At 47.4% G+C, this 13,594-nt stretch overlaps 1 protein-coding gene across 1 annotated transcript in view; it reads left to right on the top strand.

Moving 5' to 3' along the window:
* CCDC57 (coiled-coil domain containing 57) overlaps positions 1 to 13,594 on the top strand; it is a 1,326,425-nt gene that overhangs the window by 287,947 nt on the left and 1,024,884 nt on the right. The window contains exon 7 of the mRNA XM_069655328.1: positions 2,508 to 2,708. Coding sequence (XP_069511429.1) covers positions 2,508 to 2,708 — 201 coding nt within the window. The remainder of the gene's footprint in view (positions 1 to 2,507; positions 2,709 to 13,594) is intronic.

Genomic DNA, 13,594 nt, shown 5'->3' with positions numbered 1-13,594 from the left:
GTGCTAGTCTGACTTTTATCTGGTACAGCCCCCTATGCTCCGTGAACAGCAAATGACTACCCCACCTCACTCACTGTATCCACATTATATCAAATGACTGTACTGTATCATGTAGTGTACTTCACACTGTAATTACATGTATGTACTAAATTGTGACAGGCACTGTATCTAAGTTTTGAGAATTCTTGTACTGCTGCGCCCAGCTGCCCAAGGGCTTGGTGTGCATTATCAAATCAATAAACAAACAAACAAACCACACCACTGTCAGCACTTTTACATTGTAACTATTTCCTGCTACCATTAATAGTATGGTAGTGATGAATGCTAGGTTTGTGTGGACTCCCCCTACCTGTAACCATCTAATACATTCCTGTAACCCATACCAATGTACAGCACTGCATGGTTTTCTGAAACACTCCCTAATTGGAAATACATATGTTTGTCTTCCAATGTCTTCCCTTACACCACTTGTCACTTTTCAAGGTATGGTGGATGGTTAGGTGGATGGGCCGAGGAATGTGAGGGTTTAAGTTTCTCTCTGGGAATGCTCATTGCCGTGGGTCCAACTCAATTGTTCTTTTAAAGTATGAACTCGTACCTCTAAGGCAAAACTAGTGGTGTAGAATACCCTGCAGCAGACATGCACTCTTTGACATTTTAAGAGAGCGCTTCGATGAGATGTATCCACCCTCCGTTTTGTCAATAATTTGTCATATTATGTTGATGTGTTACATCTGGGCACTTCCAAGCTGACTGTTCTCTCCAGTCCTTGTTATCTTTGCTGGCAGTGGTAAAACGTGGTTAAATCTGGTTAAATTCAGCAATTCAACTAATCATCATCTAGATTACTGTCACGTTGAAAGGATCTGAAGTTAATTGCAGGTTTCAAATAGATATACTGTTCTACAATTGCTTAACCAGGTGTGCCTTCAGCCATTTGATGTCATATCAATAAAGCATCCCATCACAGAGCCGCAAATTCAAATTCTTGTCATGTACCCCTTTTTGTATTGAAAATGTAAATGTTAGTCCTATTATTGTGTTTTATCAAGAAAAGCGAAAAATCTGTTTAATTGGGATAATTTGCAGAAAACATTAATCAATACAGTTATAATCTGAATGATCTGAATGGGGAGCATATGTGCCTATAGAAGAGGTAACCGGTTGGCTTTGCAAATGTGTGTTTGTCTTCCCGGGGCATTTGATAATAATATTTGAACATGTCTGTGGGACGGCCATCAGGCATGAGTCCGGTAGAGTCGGTGAGAGCAGGAACAAGATCAATGTGGCATATAGACGTGCAAGGCCATATAAAATACCTGATAGGGTAAGCGCTGGAACCAATGAGTTTTGGATACCCCAGTCAGGCAGCCCTTATTTCAGCCATTCTACAGCTCCAGGCCCAAACAATGAATATTAACCAACAATAAAGGGAAATATATAGAAAAAAATATGAGGCAGCATTTCCTTACTATCCACCACCTAAGAAAAAACAAATGCTGGTGGGATTTCCTACTCGAGCTTACATACACATCCTTATCCTAAACAAAACACCCACTCTTTCATCCTCACAGAAACCTCCCGAAATAACCTTATGTTGTGCCCTAGTACATTGACATTCGTTACATCACCATAATCTCACCTAGCGCATCACGACCTTCACCATCATCTCTACACCATCTCACTCACCCATAGAAATCCTCAATCAGCTCCTTAGGGCATCCACATCCAACTCTGCAGGATGGCCTGACTGAGATCCTCAATACAATCTTACCCAGAACCCCAACATAACCTCGCAAAGCATTCCAATGTACTCTCACAAAGGACCCCAGCATACCATCATGAATCATCCCAGCGTTCTCTCAGCCTGCACCCAAGCAAAGCTTTCCCGTCCCGCTAACATAATCGCACACTGCATCAACGCATTGGCCCCAACAGCACCATCAGCCAGCCTCATATATATCCTTTGTGAGCCCCATGCCACAACACCATACCTTCCTTTCATGTTTCATTTGGTCCGATAGGACATAAGTCAATGCTTTCGACTTCTGGGGCAAGAGCCATTAGAACTTCTACACAAGTATATTATGTATATGACTTCCAAGACAATGAACCATCCGACCTTCTTCATAAGGACTTCAGAAATATCACCTTCCTTGTGCATCTAGGCATCATGATATCATGTTCATGCTGCTGCCCTTTGACATCAATATCTCTTTCAGGTGCAGAATTCCGCACTTCTTTTCATCACAGTATAAATAATATCTTTCCTAAGCACATGTCTTCTTCCAAGGCCCTAGTACCCCTGTTACTGTAAATCCCTATTGTATGTTTTTGGCTGTACCCTCAAACCAGCTGAACATATGCCACCATCCTTGTACAATTTGAGGAACGTTTGATGAGGTTGTACATCAATAAATGACATTGCTTTGTTTTGACAAATTGCCCTTCATTGAGTATTTTATTTTGAGGGTCTCCCTTTCGGGTTTTCTTGCCATATTATCCAGGCATGAACAGTTAGACCGATTTGCCCGTGAGAAGGATGCAGCTCTTAAAGCCATAAAAGAGGCCCATGCTGAGCAGGAGCGGGAGCTTGAGAAACGGGTCCGGGAGCTGCAGGTAGCCCGGGACACCCTTGAGATGGAGCAGCGCAGAATGCAATGGATGCACTCCGACACGCTTGCAGAGAAGGAGGCAGCCATTGAAAAGTAAGTGGAAATGTTCTCATATATCACCTCTACTAAGCTCTTTTCATGCAAAAACTGCAGTGAAAGCAACTAAGTTCTGAGCAGGTCTTCAAATTAAATGAACCCAAGCATTGGAAGTGGCCCAGTTCTGTGCATTTCTCCATTGTCATGTATGTGGTCCTCAACTAGCCTAGCTCAAACAAGGACTGCAGTGAAAACAGCCAATCCCTAGCATGTCGCTCACATTCATGAAGGCACCAGGTGGCCAGGCTTTTCAAATGTCTTCAAAGTTTTGCAAGATTCAGTGGAAATTGGTATAATCCTTTTATGATCCTGTAAGGATTGCAGTGGCACTGCCAGAATTCTGCACGTGTCTTCATGTACATCGCAGAATTACAGTGACATGGCTAAACTGAGCTACTTGTGTACCGCCCCCATAATTGTATTGTGTTGTACTGTGGAGTGAGATTTTCCCTGACTTAGACTGTCGACAGGGTGAGCTCGTTTGAGCATTTGATTAAGCTTGCTGTGATGAAGCCCATGTATCACTGGTGTTGTGGTTGCTTTATGTCAATCATAGGGAAATCCACTGTATACCCTGTTGTTGAGGTGGTAGTGTTCTCTATGCTGTTACACCATATGTAAAATACAGTATCAGTGGTTACTGCCCCGGACCATAGACTGGAATATGAAGCAGTTACGGTTTAATAGTTATCAAGAGTGACATGGGTTTGTTTCATTCATTCTTTGCATGATCTTCGATTCACGGGAATATTTTGCAAGTACATTGCATCGCGCCTTGAAACACTTGTGTATGCGTGCGTTATAAATGCCTTACCATATCATAAATGCCATATCATATCATTGTATTATAATGCTTTAATCACCAGAGTGCCTGAGGGCTAGTTCCCATTGGCTACTTGTTGCTTCCTAATAATGCCTCCTCTTTCTGTACAGAAAATACACATGCAGTGTATTTGGGAGATGAACCTCAAAGTGATTAGAGGGACTTTGGGTGGTTGGCAAAGATGCATGCAATCCCTTGGCTCCAGACTGGACCAAAGAAAGAATAACTGACTGCAGTGATGACAAGGTGTTGGATCATGTTGGTAATGAGGGTAAATGGACTGCAGAGTAAATGACTCTATGTCTACTATTCTTCTGTAAAGTGGATGCGTGGCGGACGGGCTCCGGAAATGGTAAAGTTTAAGTTTCTCTCTAGAAAGGCTCATTGTGATGGGTCAAACCCAAGTATTAGCTAATGCCTCAGAGGCAAAGGTTATGGTGTTTAATACTCTAGTAGACATGCAGTCTTTGACATTCAAGGAGAGAGGGAGTTTTTGTCATTTTTTTCCAACCTGTGTTTTGTCAGTCACTTCTCACATTGTTACATTTGGGCACATCCAAGTGGACTGTTCTCTCCAGTCCTTTTTTTGGTCGCTGGCAATGATGTTGCTCATTTCTGTCTAAATTGTAATGGGTTAATTGCAGCAATTCAACTGAATGTCACTTAGATTGCTGTCATGTTTGTGATGTGAAACTGCGATTTCTGCCTGCAGACGACTGTCTTAAAAGCAATGGTTTAATTGCAGCTATCAAGTAGCTTTTATTGTATGGGGATGTGTGTTTTGGGCAAACGTTGCTTGCATGCCGACTCGTTGCGGAAGGGACTTGGTTTGCAGCTGGTTTAAACAGACACATCCTTTTAGCCGGGCTGCTTTCATCATATACATGCACTGCCGTAGCCATGCTTTGCACTCTTATTTGGCCCGGTAGGAAGCGACCGCGTTCCTATGGAACATTGAGTCTCTGGAGGGGACATTGGGATCATGTGACTTGGATTAGGCATTAGGATCGTGTGTTCATCAAGAAGCATGGAATGACCATTGCCTTCATCAGGAAGTTGCAAAGATAGTGTAGAGAGGGTAATCCAACCTCAGCTGATGAACATTGAGGTGAGTGTTGGTAACTTGGGCTAGAGGAGAGTTGTTGCCAAGAATTGGGGAAACCTCTTAATACAGTGTCTTGCTCTCTCTCTTTCCCAACTGGTTGGGATAGCTTGCCCCATAGGCTGGATGAGAAAAAAGCTTCTCCAAAGGAAGTTGCTGTCACTTTGAGAGTTTTGATTGAGGCTTGGTATGCTAGGATTCTCTTATTCCTGGGGGGGAGGGGTAGGCTAGTAGATCAGTTCAGTTAGTCCACAAATGTAAACACCCCACACTGGTACACTGAAATAATCTGCAGTTTATTAAAATCACACATATAAACTCTATGCACTTAAAATACATACGTTTAGGTACACATAGCAGATGAAGGAAATCTGTGTATGTCTAAAGAAATGTCAGTCAGTTAAGTCCTGCTCCAACCCTACTACTGACCTTAGTGATAGGAACTAGACATATAAGGGAGGAGGCAGACGGGAGAATCTAGACTGAGTAAAACATTACATTTACATAGTCATTATCAGCAACAAAGAGGCCACACAAAAATCACCACAATATTCCTAAACTTGTAGCACATACAATTATTCATCCAAATACACACTAAATATGTTCAATCCATATTGACCTAGAGGGGTAAAACAGAAATTCAGTAACAATACCCAGTGGGCACCAAAAGGCACAGTGGATTTAGGTTGGTAGTACAGACACCTTACACTCCTACGAAAAGAGATGCAGCAAAGCCTTACAGTGATGCAATGTAACAAACTGTTTCACACAGACAGGAGTGACCGGAATGACTTTAAAAATGCATTTACTATTGAAGCACATGCTAAAACTCCAGTCTTTGGACTTAAACTCCAAGGGCCCAGAGGGCACCTAGGTAAAATGTCAGTGTCCAGGTAAATAATTGTAAAGGCCACTTTCAGTAGAGTTTTAGTTAGGTTTTTAAATTTAATTATGTCTAGTTTGTACTCTCAGCTGGCATTCTAAAACATACTGTGATGAATCTGGACAATTTGTCCCTTCTCAGTAGAGGGGAGCCTACCCCCAACACCCCTGACCCCTGTGAGTCTAGGAAGGTGATCCCGCTCCGCAGGACCGTCCCTAGGGGTCTTGGTAAGTGGGGCTTAACTGGGAGGGAATACCCTGTAGGTGACACGGACTCCCAGTCCAAAGCGGACCTCCCTGAAAAGACTAAATTATCTGCTTACATGGGACTGGAAAGAACTGAAGGCTCTCAGATTTTACTACAAGTACCAGCAATCCTCCATCCACTCTATTGGCTTCAGGTAATGTTGACTGCTATTTTAGAGACGCCGTAGAGGAAGCACACACCTTTTCTAGCCGTGATGGCGTACGTGTACAGAATAAGAATTGTCAATGGAGGGGGTGGGGGGTGCTGTTGAACAGCCGAGGAAAATGGCTGCCTGGCCTGAGAGCTCCGCTCCTGCCCACCAATATCTGCTGAATATCGGTGCTAATCCTCAGGATATTGCACCAATACTACCACGATTCTTGTTCGGACACTCTTTCCCTGGTGTTGTCGAAGTTTGGAGGGATTTCGCTGCTTGGAACCAGCATTGCCAACGACTGGGCCCACATCGCTGCGTGGCCTCCCTGCCGTGGTGCCGCCTTTCCCGTTCCTCGAGCGCCGCCGGCTGTGGGCTCCCTGTGGCGGCTCCTTGCTGGAACAATCTGCTCCCCTGCCGCCCCTGTGGGCCAGGACCCTTCACCGCCAGTCAGATGCAGCGGGCTAGAGGGGAACCCCCTGCGCCTACGCATAGAAGCGGCCCCCTCCAATCGTTGAAGCGGGACCGCTCACGCTGCACTACGCGCTGCTTCTGAGATGCCGCATGAGGAGTGGTTCTTCCCCCCCCCCAGCAAAAGCTGCTGCTCCTGCCGGTGGCGTTCACTGGATGCGGCTGCTGCCCTCCCGCCTACCCTGGAGGCCCTCTGCTGAAGCGGACCCTCAGCCCCCACCGAGATCCTGCCGGTCATTGGCCCCGGATCTGGGCCTGGCTCCGGCGGCAGCGGCATAAACATAAACGCCCTGGAGGCTGCAAGGTGGGTGTAGTGACCTAAACTTCGCCCCTCCACCCAAGGGGGAGGCCCTTGAACTGCCCGCTACCCACTCCCCATTTGAAGGAACGACCCCATGGATGCTTACGTTTGCGAAGAATAGCATCCAGCCTGGCCTCGTCCCATGTGGCTCCGAATATCCATGTGCCGGGCTCTGCCGGATTTGAAACTGCAACGTTGTGGGGGCCACCGCCGGGCGAGTTCCCCACTCTAGAAAAGTGCACACCAGCGGGTGTACGGCCCCACTCCTGTCTCCCTAACGCTTCATTGTCCTGTACACCGAAGCATAGCTCGAAGAGACTTTGTTTGCACATGGCTCACTGAACCCAACATCCTGCGCTCCCCTGGCTCCTCTTCTCCTGCGGCGGCCCCGCCATCGCTGCCGCGCTGCATGCGGACCTCCCCCGCTCTGCCTGATCAATGCTAATCTACTGAGCTGGAGCTACCTACTTGTCCAGCCCTCGGATACCCACTCTCCGGCCATCATTATCGTTGGCGAAGCAATGCCCAGCAAGGCGCGGGCTGTCACTAAAGCAGGCGCTATGGACAGGTTCGCCAGGGCGGCGCCTGGTACTGACCAGGCGTCCTCTTCTACGACACATGAGGATGATGGGGCCCTGCCGGTCCACCCACAACTGGACCTATCTGTGATGATGGAATCTATGGCGAAAAACTTCTCATCCTTTCATGAAAAGTTGGACGACATCAATGCGAATGTAGCCTCCCTGAAAGCGAAAATTGACCAGCATGGGGCCAGGATCACCGAGGCAGAGCAAAGAATAGGTACCAATGAAGACTGCGTTCATGCCCTACAAAACACAGTCACGGAGCTCGTCCGAGACATGAAACAGGTCAAAGCTAAGTGCGACGACCTTGAAATGAGGTCCCGAAGAAATAAAATTCGCATAGTTGGGGTTCCCGAAGCTGCACTGAAGGGCCGCATGGAGCCGGCGGTCGAACAACTCATCAAAGACCTCCTTGACAACCCCGAGCTCTCACCATTCTTTACAGTAGAAAGAGCACATCGCTCCCTGGCACCCCGGCCTAAACCAGGAGACTTTCTGAGACCTATAATCGCTAAACTGCTGAGTTATAAGGACAGGGACCACATACTCCTCTTGGCCAGAGAGAAAGGGGAACTAAGGCTCGACTCAAACATCATCAGGATTTTCCCGGATTTTTCGGTGGGTGTGCAGATGGAGAGACGCCAATTCAGGGGAGCGAAAAAGATGTTATGGGACAGGAAAATCGAATACGCAATGCTTTTTCCTGCGCGTCTAAAATTCACCCACCGCAACAAACTCTACTTTTTTACGGTCCCTGATGAGGCGGTTAAGTTCATTGAAGCGCAGATCCCACTGGAACCGATGGATGACGACTAATGCCAGAAGCATGGACTCCTCTCGGGAATCCCCATTAGCTGTGGTGAACTGGCCACTGACTCCCCCGTGTGGCTAAAGGTCCCCCCTCATTGTCCCACTGCGAGCCTCCCGTGGCCCTACACTAACATATTGGAAACGCTGCTCCTTGGGGAGGGGGGGAAGGGGAGTGCCTCTAGCTCGCCTGGCAGCAATGACACACATGGGGCCTGTGCACTGTATGCCAAGCTCTGCCGTCATGTACTGGCTCACGGCAGTTCTGGCTATGTCCTTGATACCCTAGATTATGCATAGCCTCGCTTTACATCCTTACTTTCATCAGCCGATCTTCAGATTTATGTTGCATTTTCGAAACTTGTATTAATACATGTGGGCAGAACGGCAGCGGCAGCCCCCACTGCAGTTGCAATACCCTCTAAGTCTAAATGTTTGTGTTTTATTCCCGGTTGGGCAATTTCTCAGGTGCTGCCGAGTTGGGGATGGCACCCAGTTGTTTACTTCAAGGATGGGTATCTACACACTGCTAGTTTGTGCAGGGCGGTGAGGGAGGGGTGTGTGAAGAAGTTGGGGCACTCTTATGCCACTGCAGCACACATGGCGTTTGTCAGAGACAGATCCTTTGCTAGGGATGTCCCATGAGTTATCTATATGGCGATTAAAATGATGACATGGGATGTACGGGGGCTGACGAATTTCACAAAGTCTCGTAGGATCGCGGCTTATGCACAAAGACACTGGGTTAAGGTCCTCCTATTGCAGGAGACACACTCCCTGAAACACTTAGCATCAAACGTAACACAGGCCTGGGGCCTCAACAGATACTATACCCAATACTCCACCCAAGCTAGGGGAGTTCTGACCCTTATCCACAAGTCGGTAAACTTCATACTCCACACATCCCACATTGACAAAGAAGGCAGATATGTGATTCTCCACTGTACTTTGGCTCACGAAGAATGCTTGTTGGTCAACTCATACGCACCCAACACTGACTCCCCCGAGTTTATTGACGAAGTGACCGCCATTCTTATGAGATATCTAGACGTCCCCATTATATGGGGGGGGACATGAATTTGATACGGCCAAACGACTCCTCATACACATGGACTCCCTGAATCTACATGATATATGGAGAACGCTCCATCCACTTTCTCTTCAACGGTACATGACAGTTCCTCAAGAATAGATCTGTTCCTCTTGTCTGGTAACCATGTGGGTAGGGTTTTAGATGTCGGGATCCTCGCACGCACGCTATCTGACCACTCCCCTGTGCTCCTACTGATCCAACTCGGCAACACAATGTCGCCACGACCCGCCTGGCGCTTTAAATCTGCCACCCTATCTGACATTGTCTTTAAAGCTGAGATCCTAGCGGACATAACCACATTCTTTGAAAATAACAGAGCGTCTGACACACCTGAAGGGATCAGATGGGAGGTATTTAAGGTTTATATCAGAGAGATGTGCATCTCTAGGGAAGCCAGAGTCCTGAAATCTGAACACTCAGCCCAGGACTTGGATGACCTGCTGGAAAGCATTCCTATGACCCTTATCTCCCAGGAGACCAGGGAACGACTTGACACTCCGTTCACCTTGGATGAGATAGTCCAGGTGATTTCAGACCTTGCCAAAAACAAGGCTCCTGGCCCAGATGGGCTCACCTCTGAGTTCTATCAGGAGCACGTTGCCATACTAGCACCCGCTTTACACGGGGTCTGGGCTGAATCACTTCGATTAAACATCCTCCCCCCCTCCTTAAGAGAAGCCTTAATAACAGTCCTCCCCAAACCTGGGAAACCCCCAGACGAGTGCAGGTCCTACTGGCCGCTATCCCTTATTAATACTGACATAAAAATCTTTGCCAAGATAATCGCGAACAGGTTTCTCCCATTCATGCCCCATATGGTCCATGCTGACCCAAGTGGATTCGTCCCCGGTCGATCCACGGCACTTAAGATCCGCCGCCTATTTAACGTGATGTCCAGAATTGATCCGTACGCTGATGCAGTGGCGGTAACACTAGGCCCCCAAAAAGCTTTTGATATGGTCTTGTGGCAATACCTATGGGCCGTGCTGGAGAAAATGGGAGTAGGGCCAAATATGATCTCCTATATAAAACTGCTATACACGGGTCCACTAGCCAGGGTGCTTGTAAGCTCTGTTCCCTCCTCTCCTTTCACGCTACACCGAGGTACTCATCAGGGATGTCCATTCTCCCCCATGCTTTTTGCGCTCGCTATCGAACCCATGGCTGATCATGTAAGAGGGCGTCACATCAATAAAGGCATTCGGTTACAGGACACGCCGGAAATCGTCTCACTTTACGCGGATGACGTACTCTTGTACGTCAGAAACCCCTCCAAATATATAGACCCGATCATTCGCGACATTACCAAAATAGGCACGTACTCCGGTTTCACCATCAACTATTCTAAATCAGAAATCTTCCCCCTTACTATAGCAACTCAACAACCGGCATGTGAGTACCCCCTACACTGGTCCCCGGGTGGTATCAGGTATCTCGGGGGGGGGGGGAAGTGTTGCTAACCAAATCTTCCTTACTAGCGGACAACTACGAGGTTATGGCACAGCTCGTCATGTCCAAATTCTCCAAATGGCGCAATCTACCACTATCCCTTGCGGGCAGACTCTCCCTAATAAAGATGATAGTGGTCCCGAAGCTCCTTTACATCTTCGCTAACGTACCAGTCTGGCACGGGAAGCAATACTTTAAGAGGCTCCACTCGGAGTGCGCCCAATTTTTCTGGCACTCTGGTTCGGTCTGCAAGAAGTGGCAACACATGACTTTACCCTATGATAAAGGGGGTTTCACAACCCCAGACTTCCAACTGTACTGGAACGCGGCACAGGCCCAACATGCCACCCGTTGGTACACGTTACAGAATCCGCCCCCGCATGTAAAACTTGAGAAACTGGCGTGGGGTGGGACCAACATCATGACCTTATTACTGCACCGCACTTTCCAAACAGATGCCCAGGCCGACCCGGTGGCCACCACGATCAGGGCTTGGAATAGCATCCTGCACCCTGAGCAAGAGCAACACCCATACTATAAGTGGCTTCCCATATGCCAATTTCCCAGACTTCCCCCCACACACGACCAACACCTCTTGAGACACTGGGAACATCTGGGCTATCAAGCCCTAACTGACCTCTTCCCCGATGGTACGTTCGTTACCCCTCAAACATGGTGACCAGAACACTCCAACTCTCTGCTCGAGGTGCTACAGTACTACAGGCTTAGAGCAGTGAGCTATGTGGCCCTCGTACCCAGACGAACCCCCAGACTCACCTGAACTCCAATATATAGCAACCTCCGCAGGCGGCAGGGGCATAATATCCACTTTGTACAAAATGCAGCTGGAGAAAACAGTGCACACGTCTCTCAAACCACGAGAAGCATGGGCTAGGGAGCTTGACACGGAAATAACTGATGAAATGTGGAGCAAAATGTGTGCACACACGCGCAAAGTCTCCCTTAGCGCCAGATTCCGCTGCATGCAATTCAAACTCCTCAATAGGCTCTATTACACACCGTACAGAGTAACGAAATTTACACACACCCCGACTCACACATGCCCTAAATGCAAATCCAGCGAAGCAGATCACATACACATGTTCTGGTCCTGCGCTGCGCTAAACACATTCTGGGTGGCCGTGGCGGAGGGGCTCTTAGAAATAATTGGTTCCCCGGTGGATCTGGACCCACTAGCCCTGTTGTTTGGTATCTGGGTTGGCGAAAATGCAAGGAAAGTGTCAAAATTCTTAAATGTAAGTGCCATTGTTGCCAAAAGATGTATATTGCAATGCTGCAAGCACCATAACCCCCCCACCTTCATGATGTGGCTGAAAGCCCTTACTTGGGTACAAATGTGCGAAGAAGAATACATCGGATCCCTACCAATGTCATCACGCCCCAAAAACGTGTGGTCAGAATTCTGTAGCTACCTGAACAAAAGAGACGAAGTGGAATGGAGGTCCCCCCCCCCCCCCAACAGCACAGCCCAACATGCCATGTGAAGTTTGACTCCCCTTCCTTTTTTTCTTTTTGTGCCTCACCAAGCCGTCCACCGTCCCCAACCTGGGATGTCGGATATAGTCACGTTGTACTGTCTTTGAATGATGTTATGTTGCTCGCTTATTGCTATGTAATCTGTGCTGTGCTTGTCTTAACTTCTGCCAATAAACAAAAGTTTTAAAAAAAAAGAATTGTCAATGGAGAGAAACTGGGGAAGCCGTGTGACTCCAACGCAGGTAGGAGAATCCACGGTACACAGAGGCGAGCCTCTGGAAACACATCCTGGAGCGACGTAGCTACGCACGAAGCCCACTAGCTGGAGGCTACGAAGAGGGTACCCAGAGGAAAGCTCAGAACAAGGAAGAAGAGACAGAAAGCAAACCGTCCTTTCTGGTGGCGTGACCACAAATGCTCATTGGTCGGCCACATGCCCAGCAACCGACGCCGAAACTAGCAAGGAGCCAGAGTGAAAACGCCAGCAAAGGCAACAAGCTGCGGCGTCCGGCAGTGCCAAAGCCATTCTGGGTACGAAACACTAGGAAACCGAAATGAGCACAAGACCCAGGTAATCAGGAATGAGATTGTTGCTGACTTTGCATATCAAGGCTAGAGAAAGCACCAGGAGGGTGAATGCTAGAAACTGGCATGTTGCCCCATGCAAACAGTGTGAAAGACAGGAGCAATACCTGTGAAGGCTGCTGAAGCAGTAATCGATATCAGAAAGCGAGAGACTTTTGTAGACACACTTCGAATGGATTGTGTCCTCCAACATATTCTACATCTTTGACATGTAATGTCCAAGATGTCAAAGATGTGGAATACGTGGAGGAGCATCCAGTCGAAAGAACGTTACCAATTGGTAAGTAACTTGTTCATCTTGAGGACCTGGGAGTCAAAGGAATATGTGTGATTATATCCAGGGTGGGGAAGCCAAGAAATGTATAGAAGACAGGGTTTGAATTGCAAGGTATCGAACCTATCGCAAAGCCACAGGACATTGCTGAGTCCCAGTTACACAAGGGTGAAACAAAAAAGAATATATAAAAAAGTAATGCTGGAGGGATTTTTACTACTGGTAAAGGCTAAATGCATCCTGTAGGGACAGTTTTTCTGAAGTCCAACTAAGGATTTAGCAAAACAATTCAACTGAGGCAGTACACGACTCCACTCTTAGTATAAAGCTTAACCCCCTGAGTTACTGTTAGCGTAGACGGAACAGCCAGGCTAGGGGGGAGAGAGGGCTGCAGAATCAGTACAAAGAAATTGTAATAAGAATGGTCCAAAGAAACATTGAACCACTATGTATTGTAAAACATAAATGGTTTATTTAAATACCAGTAGGCCCAGATAAATCTTGGGGCAAATAAGTACTATCACATTCTATATAACCACAATTATAAAAACCCAACACTATGCTAGAAGGTGCACAGACCAAATCAAATTACCTTATTTGGAACACCTAACAGT

The sequence above is a fragment of the Ambystoma mexicanum genome, chromosome 3q, assembly GCF_040938575.1.
Source record: "Ambystoma mexicanum isolate Mex_15411 chromosome 3q, UKY_AmexF1_1, whole genome shotgun sequence".
Taxonomy (NCBI): domain Eukaryota; kingdom Metazoa; phylum Chordata; class Amphibia; order Caudata; family Ambystomatidae; genus Ambystoma; species Ambystoma mexicanum.
This window is presented reverse-complemented; position numbering and strand designations above follow the sequence as displayed.